This window comes from Platichthys flesus, chromosome 4 (assembly GCF_949316205.1).
Source record: "Platichthys flesus chromosome 4, fPlaFle2.1, whole genome shotgun sequence".
Taxonomy (NCBI): Eukaryota; Metazoa; Chordata; class Actinopteri; order Pleuronectiformes; family Pleuronectidae; genus Platichthys; species Platichthys flesus.
In genome coordinates this window covers 18,799,473-18,817,849 of record NC_084948.1, presented here as the reverse complement: position 1 = coordinate 18,817,849, position 18,377 = coordinate 18,799,473, and the positions used below count along the sequence as shown (strand labels likewise).

Here is an 18,377-nt window from a genome sequence, read left to right as displayed (position 1 = left end):
AATGTTTGAGCAAGTACATTAATAATAAATACACCGAAATGAAGCATGGTTTGCATTACAGTGTCTGCACCGTCTTAAGCCACCAGAGCCACAAAAACACTGTAATTTCTAGAATTATATCTTTTTACGATTTTCTCATCTGTGGATTTTATAGAAAATACTACATCAGAGCACTATTACATTACACACACCTTCATGCTCTTGTTTTTTTTATGATAGTAGTAAATGTGAACCTAATAGTATCACTTATTAAATTGAAATAAATTGACTTGGAAAACCTTCTATCTTTATTAAATTTACCGGAATATAGAAATTGGCCCATGCAAACTTCAGGTAAACAGTCATCTTTATTAATACAAATTAATCAATAGGAAATATATTTGAGCAAAACTGAACTCACAACAGCCTCCAGCTAGGGTTGTGCATTAGGAGGTCATGTGCCAATCCCAGACGCCCTTGATTCTATCCAATCCCTTTCCAATACCCTGCTCATATCCCAATGTGTTACCAAATCCCTGTTCTGGAAAAAAAAATAAAAAATCTGCTAAGCTAAATAAACACATCACACATGAAAGAGGATTTATTCAATGCCAAATGGGCAAGTAATTATGGGCATGGTCTAAATGGTAAAAAAGAAGGACCCTCAGACCCAGTCAGGTTTTGACTATGCAGCAAACTCTCTTCCCACATCAGCAGACACAGGCAGACTTTAAACTCATCTTGCTGATGGAGCGTAACATCCCAAGTGCACAAGGCCTGCCGCCTGCCCTTTGTTCACACACAACTCAAATCTAACTGACCATTGAGAGACAAAATGCTATTCTGATTTTAAGCCACAATATATTATAACACATGCTTAAGTTGTTATATTTTAGTGGTGTGAGTAGAATACTGAAGTAATAAAAAAATACACGTTTTGGGTGTTTGCTTTGCTGAATGCCGTTTTTGTAGGTTGTGGGTTTTTAGCAAAATAAAAAACTGCAGTGAGATGACATGGCTGCAAAGTTGCCGTCAGCTAAAAAACACCCTGAAGGTTTCCTTTTTCTCCTTGTGCTTTCCTTCTTTGTTTCCACAAACTAAAACACACTGATGCTCAAAATGTGTTTTTCCCCCACCTTTAATAACAAAGTTAGACTTAAAGGGTTTTTCACACAGGCTATTTTCTAAGCAACCATTTTTTTCAGGGGACAAAATGTCCACTGTATTGTGTGGACATACACACAGTACAATGGCATTTCACTTCTTTGATTCTAAATGATCATTTTGTGTTGTTCTTGATTTTGATTGTGGTTTTCTTAATATATCCTCCTTTGTATTAACCAATTGTAAAAGGGGGAATGGATATAATCAGCATTCACTCCTGGGACAAATGACCATGCAATGGAATGGGTTTTTATCAGCTCCAATCTGCAGGGATGGCAACATCACACCCAAGTGAACATGCTAATTTCTTCTTCTTTATTTAGGCAGTCTAGATGCTGACACTGCACCTCTCCTGGCGCAACGTTATGATGTGTATTGAACTTCTGGAAAATGGCGGATAAATAACTACGAGTGTTTTTTTTAATCTTAAGCGATTTTTTTCTCTGTATCTTGCAAAATACAACAATGGCAATACGGGGGCGTTTTCTGATGCGTTGGTTTTAGGTCAACTCAGAGCAGTGGGGGGAAAACAGAAAGGCACTCGTCTACTGGCAAGGGGAACGGAGTCAAGCACCTTTGTTTATCAAGTTTACCCATGTATAACCACTCATTTTGTAGTAAAGGATGCAGCACATTGCCCTTTTCCTCCCAAGTTGATATTCTCAAATTGTTATACGTACTTAAAACAAGTTGATTAATATGAGACTCTAAGACCTCAATCTAAATATCTAAACTCTGATAAGGATAACCATTGGAACTGATCGAATTCGCAATGCGGACTATCGGAGCCCGCTCATTTTGATCCCAGTTCCTCTTTTGATATTAGTTGAAAAAAAAGCCCCCACTAGAAGCTTGTCAGTTTTACTCCTTTGTTGGCTTCATCAATATCCAAGCTTTTAGAGTTGAGCACTGTTAACATTAGACAAAAGTGCTGCACAGCGGTTGAAGCCATCTGGCATACCGCTGGGATTTTCTTTCTATCATGTCCTATCATTAATGATTGACATCATGCTAGTCTGATAAATCACACAAATTAACATGTTTGACAGCAAAAAAAAAACAAGTGAGGAACTGTAATTCAAAAACAAACACATGCTGCTAAAGGGAGTCTATGTTTTACACTCTATGACTAAAGTCATGACAAGAAACTGGGGTCCACTGTGTTTGGGCCTCAGGGCCCAGTCTGTGAGGTGGACACACACTGACTCTCGTTGGCCAGATTTTGAGCTGTTTTACTCTTCTGATCTGAAAACGGTTTAATTTACTGGCAAATTAATCAATTTAATCGCTAACATTAACTCCAGCACTATTTTTACATCTGTATAGGGCTGGTTATGACTGCACTGTCTAGTTAAACAGAGGATGGAATATGGTGTGTGCAGGGGAGCATTAAGTGGGCTGTAATGTCTGTGTGATTGCTGTAACAGCTCTGCTTAGCTTGGCTGGACTGGCCCACAGCAGCAGTCCCTGTCCTGGTTCATTTGGTCGTCTGGTCAGCTGTAAAGACGATTGGAACAGATTGCCAACAGTCCCTAGAGAGACTTCAACACCGACTTGGCCAAGAAGCCTCCCGCACACTGCTCCACACGCGTGTGCTCTCACATGAATGCACTCACAGGCCGCGGCAGTAACTGGGGGAGCCCAGTCTTTCCACATTCTTTTGAACCCGGTTTCAAAAGAGGAAGTCTGCTAACATGTTCGCCCAGTGAAATTTGGCATGGGGAGCGTTGTTTGCAGCTACGAGGGGAGGCCGGGCCAAGCGGAGATGAGTATCTCTCCGTCCCAACACTGTGGTAATAATACTAATCACCGATAACGGTCACGGGTAAACAAATCTTATTACCACTGGCCGTCAGACCCAAGGTGTACGGTGCGTCGGTGTGTGTTCGTCTCTCCTAATGAAATTCCTTCCACTCGTCTGCCGGCGGAGAGAGAGGCCTTCTATCTGACTAATTCTCTCTAATTACTCTAATGAGCCACAGGTGATGATACAGTGAGACTGATTAATTAAATGGGAGGCACCAATCAGGCGTGTCTGATTATGCCAATCATATCGACTGCAGACTAAACGAGATAACAGGAGACAGACGCACGTTAATTGAGGTATCAAAACTTCACGGAATTCCTTATGCCCTCACGCTCCGTCGATGCCGAGACAGATAGGCGGGTGGAATGACAACAAAGTTATTGTTATGTACACAGTGTGATGTCAATCTGCAGCTGCCGTCTGCACTGCCACGGTGACCAGGAGTGCACACCGAGCACAGAACCCCACACAAGGGATTCGCTTCAGATCTCACTCCCCGCAGAGTAATTGGGACTGTAACTGCTAGAAACACTTTGTTTACTCCTGGTCTGCAGGCACACATGCCAAGTAGTCTGCCACTACTCCTTCAGTCCAAACACAGCCCAGGTTAACTGCTCTGCATTTGGTCTATGTTTTACACATTCATCTAATGGGAGTACCGCTCTCAAGCACAGGCCGGGCATAGAAAGAGTAGTACAAAAATACACTCACTGCTTCTCTGTAACACTAACAGTGTGTTAGTCACACTGCGGAAGAGGGTAATATTTTAAAACAAAACTTCTCTGTGCTCATTACAAGGTGAGAATCCGTTTACAGACAGTGTTTCTGGCAGAGATGTGCAAGAAATGAGGATTTATGTCCTGGCAGTGCAGTCGGTAATCTTTTTCTTTTATCTCTGACATGTCTGAGGCTGTTATGTGGTTGTGATAGTAAACAGAAAAAAGGCGTCTGGAAAGATGTCTTATCTGAAATCAACGAGTTCTATCTTTCAAACTCCCCCTCCATATTCCCTCGCAGCGTTCCAACCCCCCTATGTGGTCGACTCTGCTCTACGCCAAAGCAACTGTGTGGAGGTGGAGTCATGGTGTGGCGGCTCAGTCAGGAGCAGCAGCTACGCTTGCTACAGCGACACGGTACATGATCACAGATCACAGGCACGCCCCCTCAAAACACAGCACAACAGCAGCACAGATAAGAGACTGCAATCCAGGCTGCTTGTCTGCTTTCCTACCGCCAACAAAGCGGGGTGCAGAACTTTTACATGTGCCAGCAGACAAGCTTTTTACAAACCACATAGGGTTTGAAGAAGCAAGTCACATCCTCCTGAATCTCCACTTTTACTTTTCCTCTCAGCCACTGGAGTCAAAGCCGCAAAGTTTTCTTTACCGCAAGCCAACACAATAGTTTCACTGTGACAACTGAGGTTTGAGCACTTTTTTTTGTGTGCACACCATTCGTGCAACTGTGTGTGCATCGGGGTTTGTGTGCAGAGCAGTTGGGGGCGGGGGTCAGCCTACCACTCTCCACAGTCTAACAAGATGCTTGTGGTCCCTGAGCGTTTTGCTCCGTTTTTTTTATAACACAGATCCATATCTACCAACAGCACAGGAGCTGTCAGGACTCACCTCACTGCCGCTGACGCAAGCCTGGATCAAAAACAGCCTTTTTACACCACAGCCTCGTTCGTATTGATCCATGTTTCTCTGCCGAGAGACTGGTTGTTGTTTTATCTCCCCAACATCCAAGCCTTAACTCTCCTGAAGCTTACTGAGAGCTAGTCATTATTTTGCCCGACCTATTGTCTGACAAACGGTTTCAGAGGCCTGGCCTGAGCCTAAATACAAATATAATGAGGCTAAGACTGTTGCAGCATTGAGGAAGTGCAGCTCACTTGGTCTCATTTTGTTGAGTTCGAATTTAGCCAGAGGCCTGTGTCACAAAGGGTGAGTGGTGTGGAGTGCGCAATGGGAGGAGAGGGGTATAGCGATATGCTAGGGTGTAATGCATTGGTGAAAGGGCAAGATTTTTCATCCCTGCGTTTACAGGGTGGAACGGCTAGGATATTGAGATCTGAGATAGGATCAGAGGGTAGTGAGCTGTTTCAGCTACGATAAAGGCCACGCATTACAAACAGAGCACAGATACAGGGAGAGGGAGACAGAGGGAGAGACCCAGAGATACAGGGAGAGAGAGAGAGGGGAGAGACTATCACACCTCTCATCCCTGAATTAATGCCTCCATTCTGCCAGGAAGCTATTCTGTGCCAGTGAGAGGAGATTGGGGAGGGGATGAGTGCACAGATACGGACTAAAAAATGGAAACTGCGATCATGGAGAGGGGCGATAGGGATTAATCAAGTCTGGAAGACGACTGAGACTCTCCAGGCCTGAAGCACATACACAGGGCACAAGGACTCCTACAAGCAATAGTACAACGCAACATTGCCACTATAAAGTTTATGATATCAGCTGCACATACAAGTAACCATTGGTGGATAATGGCAGGGTCACAGACAGGCTTGCAATTTTGTAATGTTGAAGACATCACACTCGCATTGAGCTTTCGAATCTACGGCCTCTTTGACCCCTTAACAATAGAGCAAGTTGTACTGAGATTTGATCGGCTCTCAATTTGCCCTATTTGATTTGCTGGGCTTTACGCAGACATGCATTTAAGCTGCATGCTCTTGGCACAGTGACAGGACACAATAAAAAAGTGTGCATCACTCTCATGTGCCTAGGGTACATTGAAGCCCAGCTCTGCATGATGCCCCTTTTTCCACAGTTTAATTTAGCTCTGTCTATCAGTTTTGTTCCAGTAATTTTCTAGACGCCTGATGATGACACATCAGCATGAGTCGTGCCACAGCCTATAAAAGCAGCGAACTGACATCCCCACATAAATTAACAACGTAAATCAAAATGCCCCATTAGGTTAGATATATCCAGACTATTTAATGTGTCCACGACATGCTGTCACTATTTTCTAGCATGGCCTTGCCTTCTGACTGAGTTTGACACCCACGGTCTATATGATCAACGTCAACAGTGCATGGCCCGGGGCTAAGTCTTACTCAGCCTTTATGAGTAAGACTTTTCTGCTCTGCTTGCACGATTTCTGAGAGGAAAGGCAGAGAAACACAGTGAGAAGGGGAGAATGAGCATAGCTAATCCTTACAGTAATGACAGAATAATTAGTTTGCGTTAGGCTAAGTAATGGGTTGTAATTATATCATTTATTCTGTGTTGAGAGAATGTGATATAAAGCCTGCACAATGAAGGCAGAGGAATTGAGCTTGGTGGGAAGTAGGATGGCGCATGTGTAAGAGCTCAGGCTCTTTCTATTGATTGATCCAAACATCAAACGAACCACTAGAGTAATGGGGGGAGTGAAGGACAGCTAAAAGCTATTTGGAGCCTTCAATGCATAAAAGACTTGACCTGTTCCACACAGCCTACATATCAAAACCATCAAACAGCAATCAATAGACCAAAGCGGTCAACTCAACAAACCGTCACCCTACTAAAACATCAAACCCCCTGCCCAAGCGTCAGATGATAGGCTACACTCAGCTTATCCATTACCATCAGATAAAGAGGAGATAAAACACAGAGCCTAATCCTTTCATGTGTCGTGACAGCCACAGCAGCCTCCAAGGCATTCCTTCAGTCTGGCTCTCAAATAGTTTTATGGCGGAAGGCAGCCATTGAAACAGCCAGCCAGCCAGCCAGTCAGGGCTGTTCTGGTCTGTTTGTCTTATTTCACAGTTTACACGCTGTTTTATAGGTAGTTATTATGGTCACCATGGTGATGCCATACGTTTTTATGGTCTTTTGGTCTAAGGGCAGAGTGTAATAAACGAAAAAAACATACACACATGAAAACAAAGACTCACTAAACACACTCCTGCTGTGGAAAGGTCTCCTCTCCCTCCCTTCCTCCCTCCCTCACACTTTATCAGTCTCGCCAAATGCCTATCTCCCCACTTTCTGCTTCATGTGAAACATGGATAGGCTAATGTAGAATTGTCCTTTCTCATTCCACATCTGGAGCTGATCAGAGGGCCTCCTGGAAGTTGAGGCCTCTGGGCCTATTAATAACCATACCGCTGAACTCAGGGTCAGACAGCAGTCAGCGGATGAGCCTGTGTCTACTAAACACACAGTCCCCTCCCCCCTTTCTCAAGAGGACAACTCTCACTTTTAAAAACGGAGACGGCGAGTAACAGACCATAGCAAGGTACATCCAGTTTATTCTTTTAAACTGGGCCAAACAAAAAGTCGGCCGGAACTCACAATAAGTAAACATAGAATTTCAATTTAGAAACTTTTAATTCACATTTGGTCATCCTTTAAAAATAAAACAAATACATAACCAGAGATAAACTTCTTTGTCTTCTTGTGAGACAATTTGCTTTCGTAAGTTGTTGTTTTTTCCCATCTCACCAAGTAAAAACAAGTTCAAGTTCAAGGAGGCTAGACCTGTTAAAGGCAAGACAGATGGTGAAGTCATCATCTGTTAGCTCTAAAGGTTAGACCAGTCAGACAGCCCGGGTCACACAGGGGTCTGCAGTGTCAGACCACCTCTGAACCCTGGCCCCAGTCAGACAGCTGCTCGGGTCAAAGATCAGGGAGAGGTTAAGATGCCGTCTGAGGATGCTCAATGAATTTAACAGATACAGGTCTGCGTCATTTGTATACAACGTCCCATGTTCCTCAGGACAAAGCCATGGACCTGCTATTAGAATTTCACTTTTACATTAGGCAAAGCTAGTGCAGCTATTACAGCAGGACACTGATAGTCAAAACTATTTAATCTGATTTCCAGTAGAATTTAAATGAGTGTGGTAAACGATGCAGACTTTTGTTCTAAGTTTGACCGACTGAGCAAAGTTTTACCAAACTATGACATAAAGCTAAATCAGTGAATACCGTACTGAAGGGAGAACGATTTGTTAAGCATAACCCACCCCCATCCAACCACACATGCACGCACCTGTGAATACAGGGTAGTTGAATCATCATAATCGGCGGTAGTTTTCTGCTGAGCCCAGCCGGCCGTCTGTGTTATTTTTAGAGGGCTGACACAGAAGCAGGCCGTCCATTTACTCTGTGAGCTGGCAGCAGGACCATCACAGCTCTGGTTGCTTTTAAACTACCAAAATGGGAACAAGCTCAACATAAACACTGCAAAGGTGTGGGCACTTACAGAAATGAAGTTAGCTGCTATTCAGAGCCATTACAATTCCATTACTTTAACATTAGGCTTCTTATAACACAAGGCGGTGTATTAAAATGCCAAATCCACGCAGAGTTACTGACTGGCCAATGAACAAAGACCTGAAAATCAATGGCAGTCTTTGGCTAATCTAACATCTGTAAACTGCTGGTGGCTTATTATTAAAACATCCAACATTTATTGCTTTTATAGCTGCAAGGTTACATGCAAGTACTTCCGATAAGAGAAAAATACCAGCTACTACCTTAATACAATGAGTCAATAGAACTAGTGCAAGAGAGTTTTATAATCAACGTACTGACTTATCAGGTAAAAGTGAATTCTACTACTTATTTTAAATAATAAAATTCATACAAGAAAAATCTCAAACTCTGAAGACAGACCAAAGACAGCCAGAAGCATGTGAAATGGGAGAGCGCAACAACAGAAAGTAGAGTGAGAAGTACTGCTTAAGGTCTAAGGCTATTCCCATCTTTGTGACTGATGTGTTGAGCCTGAAGGCCGTTGATGGATCTAGCAACTGAACCCATGATTGACATTGAAAATTACACAGAGTGAGCTATTAGCAGATAGCAAGCCATATCATAATTCAGTCCCTACACCATCAAAGTGCACCAATATCATAATTCAATACCAAGAACCATTAGCTTGCAGCGCACCAATATCATAATTCAATCCTGAGGCCCTCAGCCTTTGCCAATATCATAATTCAATACATGGGCCATTAGGACCTACCAATAGGCCTATTAGAATTCAATACCTATGGTCAATGATCTAACAGGACACTGATACTGGAGTCATGAGTTGAGGTGGGGTAAGGCCTGCACAGAAGCATCCTCAGGCCTTATTTAGCCCAGACTCCTTGATAACAGTGAGATAAACAACACTAAAATAGGTAGGGCAAGTGGCTCACCAAAAGCTTGTCTACACCAGACGCTGGAGGGCTTGGAGTCTTTGCTGCTGAAACAAATTTCAGCGGGCAGTGGGTGGCGTTTGTGGAACAAAATGAAGCATGGCATTAGCTCCAAGCTCAGCGGTGCACTCGAGCCAAACCTGTCAAAAAAGTTTCGAACACTGGCCCCCAGTGTGTGACCGTCTGGTCTGCAGTGGGTCTAAATTATCACATATGTGGGACCTTGTGGAAACGGGACTCAGTTTCATTTTCTGGGCCATTGCCTTTGTTTATATTTCCATGTTAACGTCTTGTTTAACTCTTCAAAATACTGGAAGTCTCTGTGCTTGTTGGTTCATCACAAATCTGCAGCTTAACAGGCAATCAAACGGTTTCTAACAGCTCAGATTTCTACGGCTGTTTTACGCCAGTTTTTAACCCAAGTTGTCATTACTCAAAGTTTCACCACATATTTCTTTGGTTTCCCCCACTTCTCTCCAATCCTCATGTACTGCGTGTTTAAAAAGACTCTGGAGAGTGGAAAATATGGTAAAGAATGATGGATTATATTATTATCTGGAATATAAAATAAATTACTCAAATGACCAACAATCAGCAACAATTTTGACATGTAATTAAACATTTTAGTAATGACTTCATGTAAAACTGCCTAACAGTCGTTGGTTCCAGCCTCTCAACCAAAGATTTTCTGCTTTTCTGCATTTCATACAATTGTGAACTGAAGATGTTTCTTAGATTTGATGGCATGGGTTTGATGATTTTTACTATTTTTGGACCTTTATAGACACAAATGATTGATAAATTGATTGAGATTTTTTTTGCTAGTTATCTAAAACCATCTACAGTCATGAAAACATGTTGAGTCCGAAGTCATATCTCTGAAAATAGCAAATTTAACCGAGAGTTGTAATTTGAAATAAAGCTTGACAAAGGTAGGATGGATAAAGTCATGAAAGTGGAAAGGTAAAAAAGGAAGCATTGGTGTGTGTGATTTGATTGTTCTGATGAATATGTGAGGATGTTCTGCACCTCACAGTGTGTGTGTGCATTCTTACATTAACAGTCATCCCTGAACAGGAACAGACATCTATGGTCCCTTGGGAATGCAAGATTTTTGTTTACTGAAAACCCGGGGCTTAATATCACAATACAAGATTACATCGGCCTTTGAGGCACTGTTTCAAGTGTACGCTTGATTTTCAAATAAAGTGGGCAGCCTCCTGATACTCACAAGTGGAAACAGCCTGTATATTCCCAGGGGAGCCTAAAGAGAAGTGTCCAGTCACCGAAGCCCATGCTCTCTCTGCTGGAATACAGAGCAGCGGAATAATGGATGCTTCTGTCATGAGATACGGTGAAACTCTATGATGCTGTAGGTGAGAGACTCCAAGTGGGTCTGTAAATAATGCCTGCCACTTGAAAATAGGTCTCTGGAAACTGCCCCCTGTGTTCTTGCTACTGGTCGTAGGGTGGAGGTTCTGTCTGTGTCGTTACATTGTAGCATTTTACCTTTCAGCGATGCGGAACATGAAGACAATACATCAAGATTTGGGGCTGATTATGAGGCACATTAAATATTTATTTCTATTACATTTTGATGCACAATAAAAAAGGGGGGTGAGTTACCGATTTCCAGCTGTAAAAATGCAGCTCACCCTGCAGCCTGCAGAGAGATCGAACCACACACATGGTCCAAATTAATAAAATGTTATTTAGGTATTGACACAGTAAGCCAAGACATAAAATACCTAAAAATATTGGCTGTCACACCGCCCCTAAAGACATTTTTATTTGTATGATTTATTTAAAGCGATAAACGTGTGTAGTTGGAAAGGTTCATGGTGTGAGCAAAATGCAGGTATTTTGGAAATTTGACTTTAATAGAAATAAATGTCCTAATAACACAAAATATATATATATATTTTCGGGGGGGGGGGACGTCATAAAGACCAAAATGAGTCAATTGTGTATAAAAGAATATCACAAGCTCGATATCCCACACGCTGTATATAAACTAAGACTATAAATCCTTCCATGGCTGTTTTTGCCCAAAGCTCTAACTTCTTCAAGTGAAAAATTAGGAGAGAGAGTACAGGATAAATCTGAGGCTTTTGTGGCAAAATTCATAGCTTTGGGAATAGATCTTAATAGAAATAGAAGCAATGATGATACTTAAAAAAAACTCTTTACATTACAGCCTGCTTGCTCTCCACCCTGAAAATGTCACCTCTCGGTCTCAGTATGTTTCAAGAATATTAAAAAGTAAAAAGTTATTAAATTAAGTGAAAGCAGTAAATATGCTTTGACAGAAGCCAGTTACAGACTTTTTCACATAGGCAGTAGGCAGCTCTGTAATGCTGTTGTGTACACAACTGGCCTGTGGAGGAATACTGTAAATTTAATTATTAAGTGCTCATAATAACTCGTAGTTGTGACAATACATTTTGAAGTGGTGGGAGACACGACAGTGACCGTACTGGTTGTCTTTGTGGTGTAACAGAAATGATTCAATAACCTGCAACAAAATATTATCAACTTTATAAAAGGAAATAAAAACAAATTGTGATCAGGAAAACTATTGATGAGTTAAATCATTTTATATTAGAATATTTCCAGTATTTTTTCTCACCTTTAGCATCATGAGGCTGAGCAGTTGTTAAATATGCTGAAACCTGTCTCATGTTTTATTCTTATTTAAACTAATGGAAGGAAGCCTGTCACACACTTCTGAATAAAGCCTGAATTAAGAGCCACTGTCTCCATCTGTTTGGGTCTCACTATTTTTAGACGTCTCTTAAGTGCTATTTTATGTTTTGTTCAAACATCAAATGACATTGATCAAAATTTCCTTTAAAACACACAAATAAAATCAAAAAGTTCTATTAAGTATTCAGATTCTGTCTGTCGTGAAATGTGCGATGCATTTACTTATTGTATCAAATCAGATAAACTGGTGTAGACTCTCAGACACTCAAAGCAGAGGGAGGGTTAAGACTGAGCCGAGAGTGACGTGCACTAAACCGCTGAGGAGTTGGGGGAGTATGGGCCTCTGCTGAGAATTAGTCACTGATAAGGTGTATGAAAACTTTTTTAACGGTTTTATGAATGCCGCACATTCTTCTCAGTGGTACGGAGGTTAACCTTCGTAAGGATGGACGGTAACCTCTTACAAAGTAGGATGACAAGAGTCCCGACCGAGGAGGACTGAGGGCAGACCAAAAGACCTGACATGCACTCATCCCTCTTTCTGACTCACGCTTAGCCGCTCACCACCCAACGACACACAGTGAAACCTTAGTCCCAATGCCAGGTTTTGTCACTGGGCAGAGAACTGGTTGGCTACAGTAAAAGCATGACGTGATGCCCCTTCCTCCATGCTCCCCCCAGCCTGTGCAGCAACAGAGGGGTAAAAATATCCCACCACTGAGTTCAGACAACCAGCTCATAAATTAACACTAAAACTCCTGCAGACAACAGCGGGCCAGTCGCTGAGAGATTTAAACCACTCAGGTTGCCACTGACCACAGCCCTGGGATCAGCTTACAAAAGCCTTTTCCTAAATTTACCCATTAGGAGGTGGTGAACAAGAACAAGATCTAGACCCGCTTTCCTCCAAGTCACTATTTAGCCGTCCACTAGTGAACTATTTTTCAAAATGGCTCTGGGGTGCTTTCTTCCGAGAAATGTTATGAGGTGAGATGCAGGCTATTAGGGCCTAAATTGGAGATTGTGTGGAGCAGCGAGGTCTGGTCTTAATTTCCCAAGCTTACATAAAAAGTATAGGTTTAGACTCAGCTACACACTCATATCTTGTTATGGCTCTCCCGTAATGAAGCGCAATTTCTCATCGCTCTCAAGTAGAAACACGATGTTCCAGAAAACTGCTCGACTGGGTCAAAAAAAAAAAGAGAAAAAAAAAAGGAGAGAGAGAGAGAAAAAACAACAGGAGAGAAGAGTGATGATCCCCTCTAAAGAAACTCAACTCTGTAATGGACGAACAGGGATTACAGACGTTAAAACCTCCTCCATCTGTAATTCACTGTCACCCTGCCATCATCTCTGAATCACTGATCCATTTTGCAAGTGTACAAGACCTTGCTAAAAGCATCACTGTTGCACCCATTTGTGTTTGTAGTGGTGGGGGGGAGGAAAGAGGAGAAAAAAAAATCACGCAGAGAAGACAAGTTAACGGCTCGCTGTGCTGTTTCAAAGCACTCTCTGTCCTGTAACAACCACCTAGCTAGTTTCTTACACAGGGAATAGGACACACTGATCAAATAAGATTTTAATGAACATCAGCAGTTGGAGCCTGAGGAATAGACGTTACAATGGCTTAAAGCTACTGACAACTAGGTTGGGTTGGATTTTCATCATCAAAAGAAACCCCCCCAAAAAAAAAAAAACATTCCTTTGCTGGTGTCTCTCGCGTACACAAAACAGACTGTGATTTTTAAGTGCACGCTGTCCGTTCGATCGCAAAGGAAGACGGAAATTAGAACACAATTGGCTGACAGGGCCACGGGCAGACGGTGATCATATCATGCTAACCTCACATTATCCTCAAAAAACGGATTAAAAAAAGGTTCTCCTCTGAAGGCTTTCCTCTAGGAGCCTCTCAGTGGGAGGGAGAGTAAATAAGATGTCATCAATAATAGACAGTGAATGTTCTGAGCAGTTCCGCACACACACACACACACGCACGTACACACACATCACACCACACACCAGCTCCGACTGATTCCTATCCTGCAGACAGGCCTGCCAACCGCCAGCCTTTTTGCACACGCTCAGATTCACTGTCCTGACTAATCGCTTGTGATAGGGGCCTTTGCCATAATTACCCAGGGCCTTATCACAAACTTATGCGATGCATTTTTCATGTCCTGGCTGCTGGCAGTGCCTTCACTGTCCACGCTGGCAGTCAATCTACGAACACACACACACACACACACACACACACACACATAAAAGGGACTGATCTCAGACAAATTCACACACACTCACTCGCACCAGTTCAAACAGGGCGAAATGGGTGAAAGCAGGGTGAAGGGCCAGAGAGGAGGAAGAAAAAAAAAATGAAAAAAGGATGGGAGGAGGAGGGGGTGAGGGAGAGGGAGAGAAAGATTGGGGAGGGGGTGGTGGTGGCAGGAAGGGGGTGGGCGATAGATAGTGCAGGAAAGAAAAAGAGAAAGCAGTCTGAAATGTTTTACATAATGCATGAACAAGGGGGCACGAGTAGGAGGACCAAACAGGATCAAATAAATAGGAGAAGTGGAGCCTTGGTGATGTGGCATAAGTGCAACACAAAGCACGCCGGGAAGACTTGCTCACTGTCCTTTTGTCTCCACAGTCATAGGGGCATCATGACCTAAATAAAAGTTTAAATCCCAAGCCCCCCGTGCGAGCCACAAAATAATGTATGAACAATTGTGGATAGGGGTTGGGGGGTGGGTGAGGGGGTGCAGCCTGCATAATGCAATCTTATGTTAATGACGACGGATACTAATATTCATAAATTGTGATTTGAAATTCAGCAATGCGCGTTAAATGCCACGGCAGAGGGGAAAGAGGAAAAAAAAAACACAACAACACAACAGTGCCATTGTCTGCGCGTCTTGTGATGGGTCATACAGGCTCTATAATGTACACGGGCTATATTCACACAGGCCCCAATATTTCCCCTCCACACACACACACTCGTGTCCCTTCCCCGTGCCGTTGATCTTCCTGCCGTGCACGCCGAGATTAGTGGCGTGCGTGCGGCCGGAGTTCATCATAAAAAACCCAACAAGGTCACGATCGCTCGCGTTTCTACTATTTATATTCGTGCGATCGCGTCAACAAACGCTGTCCCGTCCACTTCCACAGACGTGGCAATGTCTGTACTGGAAGGGGGGGAAAAGCTGTGTGTGTATAATTGCCGTCAGACGAGAGGAAACCGACAAAAAAAATAAAACGGCCGAGTTGATGAACCACGATCACGGACACCACTTCGATATAACTGCTCCGGAAAAGCCGCTAGCCGATAAGGTTGCTAATGTTTTCATTGTCGCCGGAGTAAACTTCACATTTGTGTGTCAGAATAAAACCGAAAACAAGCTGTCGTGTGTCTGCGCTGGTGTCTGGTGTCACCACAGCGCCACCGTATAATGAGTCGCACTTCTTTTTTCTCCTCTCGCCTAAATGAGCCCACCTCACCGCGGCTACAGCGTCGGGCTAACTACGGCTACTCGCTCCGGTAAAAGTTGAAGAACACGCAATAAAAGGCAGCGAGACGAGCGGCTCCGCGGCTACAAATACCAAATAAAAAAAAAGAAGCGCCGCCGTTTTGTTTTTATCGCGGCGCATCCCCGCGGCGTCGCCCCGGCGTTGCCCAGTCGCAGTGTCCGATCGATGTTGAATTGAACAAAGAGGATCAATTTCTGATCAGCGAGAGAGCCACTTTCATCAATGCGAGGAAGAGGTCTTGGGTTCTCCTTCCGAAACACGGAACGAGGCGGCCGCCGGAGAAAAAGGCACCACGAACCGCGGCCGGAGAGGCGGACGGGGAGAGCGAGGCGAGCGGGAGGGAGACGGTGTAAAGAGAGGCGGAACTGACCTGTAGTTGTTGTAAGTCAAAGCGCTTCCAATATTGAAACATCGATCCTGCATTGGCCGCCATCTTGAGACATATTGAGACAGGAATGAGATGCTGATAGAGAGCGCGGGGGTTGGAGTTCAGTGGAGAGGACCGGGCGGCCGGAACACCCGGGCCGGACCACTCCCACCGCTCACCCCGGCAACAGCTGGCGTGCGGAACGGAGTCTACGCGCGGGAGTGTTGCCTTAATAACGCCATTATAATTGCTTAAATAGCATTTTATCAACACTGTGATATTACAGGTAAATAAGCGAGCTGGTTTTTAAATAACTCGATTTTATCACGTTGGAATGCTCGAGTACCCGAGCGCCAGGTTTTCTGTGTCTCAGCTCGGTTTGTCATGTGTTGTGCAGGAGAGCAAAGATCACACAGAATAAATGCCAGCAGGCTACTTGGAAGCCATATGTAAAAAAAATAAGAAGAAATCCCACCAAGGAAGCATTGAATTCAGGACCAGTTTCCTATGACGTGTGTGCCAGAAGAGGATTTAATATCCAATGATTTGTTTCTATCAACAATTAATGTTCGTTCAAATTAAACAAATGACAGAATTAGATATTAGAATGTCCTTGTTTTTTCTTTTCAATGTAACCACATGGATTTTATCAAAACATTAAACTAATGCTGACTGTTATGTTACGCTCCAACAAAAAACATCACATATATCTATGAAAATCGCCTCCCTGGAGTTTGTTTCTAGTTTTTTTTGTATTTTTACAAGTAAAAGTTAAGACCCAAGGAAAGATGTTTAGTAGAATATGAGTTACAATTTCACAAAATATAATAAAATCTAAAAGTAGACAAATTGATATTAGATAGATGGATGGATAGATAGATAGATAGATAGATAGATAGATACTTTACTGATCAGAAGGGAAATTGCAACATTACGATTAAATTATCCAAACTACAAATATAACAAACCAGTAAGACAAAACATTCAATTCAAAAAATACAACTGTTATATGCATATGCAACAAAGCTTCGCTGTAGAGGACCTGCTGAACTTGGCCATCTAAAGAATTGGTAAAAGGTGGAGTGGACTTCGATTTGACACAGGGAATTTTCCCCGGTTCATGATTTTTTCTTTCTACAACTATTAGATTAAGAGAGTATAAGCCTGATATTGTCAGTTAAGGCTTCCTATTGCAAGACACTTATTAAACAGATTAGTAAATCAAATCAGATAGCTGTGTTGTTAATCGAGTCAAGTCATTAATGCAGCAGGGGCAGCCCGGTGGTTACAGTGTCAGTGTGCATACGTATCTTTCCCTGAAGTGACCTTGAGCGACGCACTGAACCCTGGCTGCTCCCGAGGCGTCCCTCCTGCTGGCCATGTCCTCTGACCCCCTCAGTGTGTGGATGTGCCTCGGAGGGATATGCAAAGAATGTATAATTTCACTGTATACAGGGAGTACTCGTAATTCCTGTGTCAAGCTGTATACGGCCACCTTAAAAACTCTCACCTTAGCTTCTGCCTCCATGCCAGAGCCCGGCTGCACAGGTCTATCAGGTTAACACATCTGCTGTGCACATTGTTTTCATTTTTAGCACTTTGTGGCTTCCTAAATTTGACTCGTCGAGCACGTTGCGAGGCCTGGATGAGTGGAAAGTCCACGCCTGAAGTCACACTGTCGAGCTCTGGACCCTACACCCATTGTATCAGCTCCAACTTTGCCAAAAATATTCCATAGCTTTTATTTTCCTTTCCCCCCCAATCATTTTCATTTCTTTGCAGCCACTGCACTTGAATTACCTTCACTTAAAATAACATGAGAATTTGCCATAGATAATGAGGCCTCGCTGCTTGGGATACAAAGGTGGCCATTTTAGTGCTTTGAATCAGCTCAACTTGCAGGTCATTACGTGATTTGATTTTGCGTCTCCCTCCTCCCTCAGTATGAATGGCGCTCAGTGCTCGGCTGACATGCAGCCTAAGTGGTTTTGCCTTATTTTATACTTCATTTATAGACATAATGCAGTGAATTAAAGTCTTTAAATCTCCCTTCACACCCAGGCACAAGCTTTTAATAAAATGTACCGACTCACTTTGCATTCAATCCCTCAAGCTGGGAGAGATGCTTTGAAAAATCATTATGAAAAAATGCATTAATCATATTTGTTTTTTGCATGATTAGTTGCCATTGTAACCATGTTGTGTTTTTCTTTAAGACGACTGTTAAAGGAGCGATCGATCTGCACTAAGATACTGCGTGTGATAAATACTCTGCTGAATAGACGTGTTAATGAACTGATAGATCTGTGTGTTTAATCCCCTCATCTCTATTCCGGTTTCCACCATGTGTATCTGTGTTTCCATGGTTCACCCTGCTTGTCTTGTGATTCTACCTGTCATTAAGCCCAACCAGAATAACAGGTCTCTGATAATCCACACCAGCTGAGCAGCTCTGTTTCTATCATGCGTTGTTGTAGTTATATCAGACATTCACACACATGAAACACACAACTAAAACAAACATGATGTATTTTTGTAACCGCAAGGTTGTTATGGCTTATAAAAACTGAAAGTACTCAACACTATTTTATCAATCCATGATAACATCTGAAAGTAGCTATAAGATTGATGGCATTTGTATCTAGAAATATTTGTATAAGATTATTCAACCCAGGGCATTG

At 42.9% G+C, this 18,377-nt stretch overlaps 1 protein-coding gene across 3 annotated transcripts in view; it reads right to left on the bottom strand.

The window, feature by feature from the left end:
• Positions 1-15,840, bottom strand: part of cux1b (cut-like homeobox 1b) — a 62,191-nt gene extending 46,351 nt beyond the window's left edge. For all 3 annotated transcript variants that reach the window (XM_062386693.1, XM_062386691.1, XM_062386692.1), the window contains exon 1: positions 15,700-15,840. In XM_062386693.1, coding sequence (XP_062242677.1) covers positions 15,700-15,762 — 63 coding nt within the window. In that variant the 5' untranslated portion in view covers positions 15,763-15,840. The remainder of the gene's footprint in view (positions 1-15,699) is intronic.
• Positions 15,841-18,377: the final 2,537 nt, after the last annotated feature.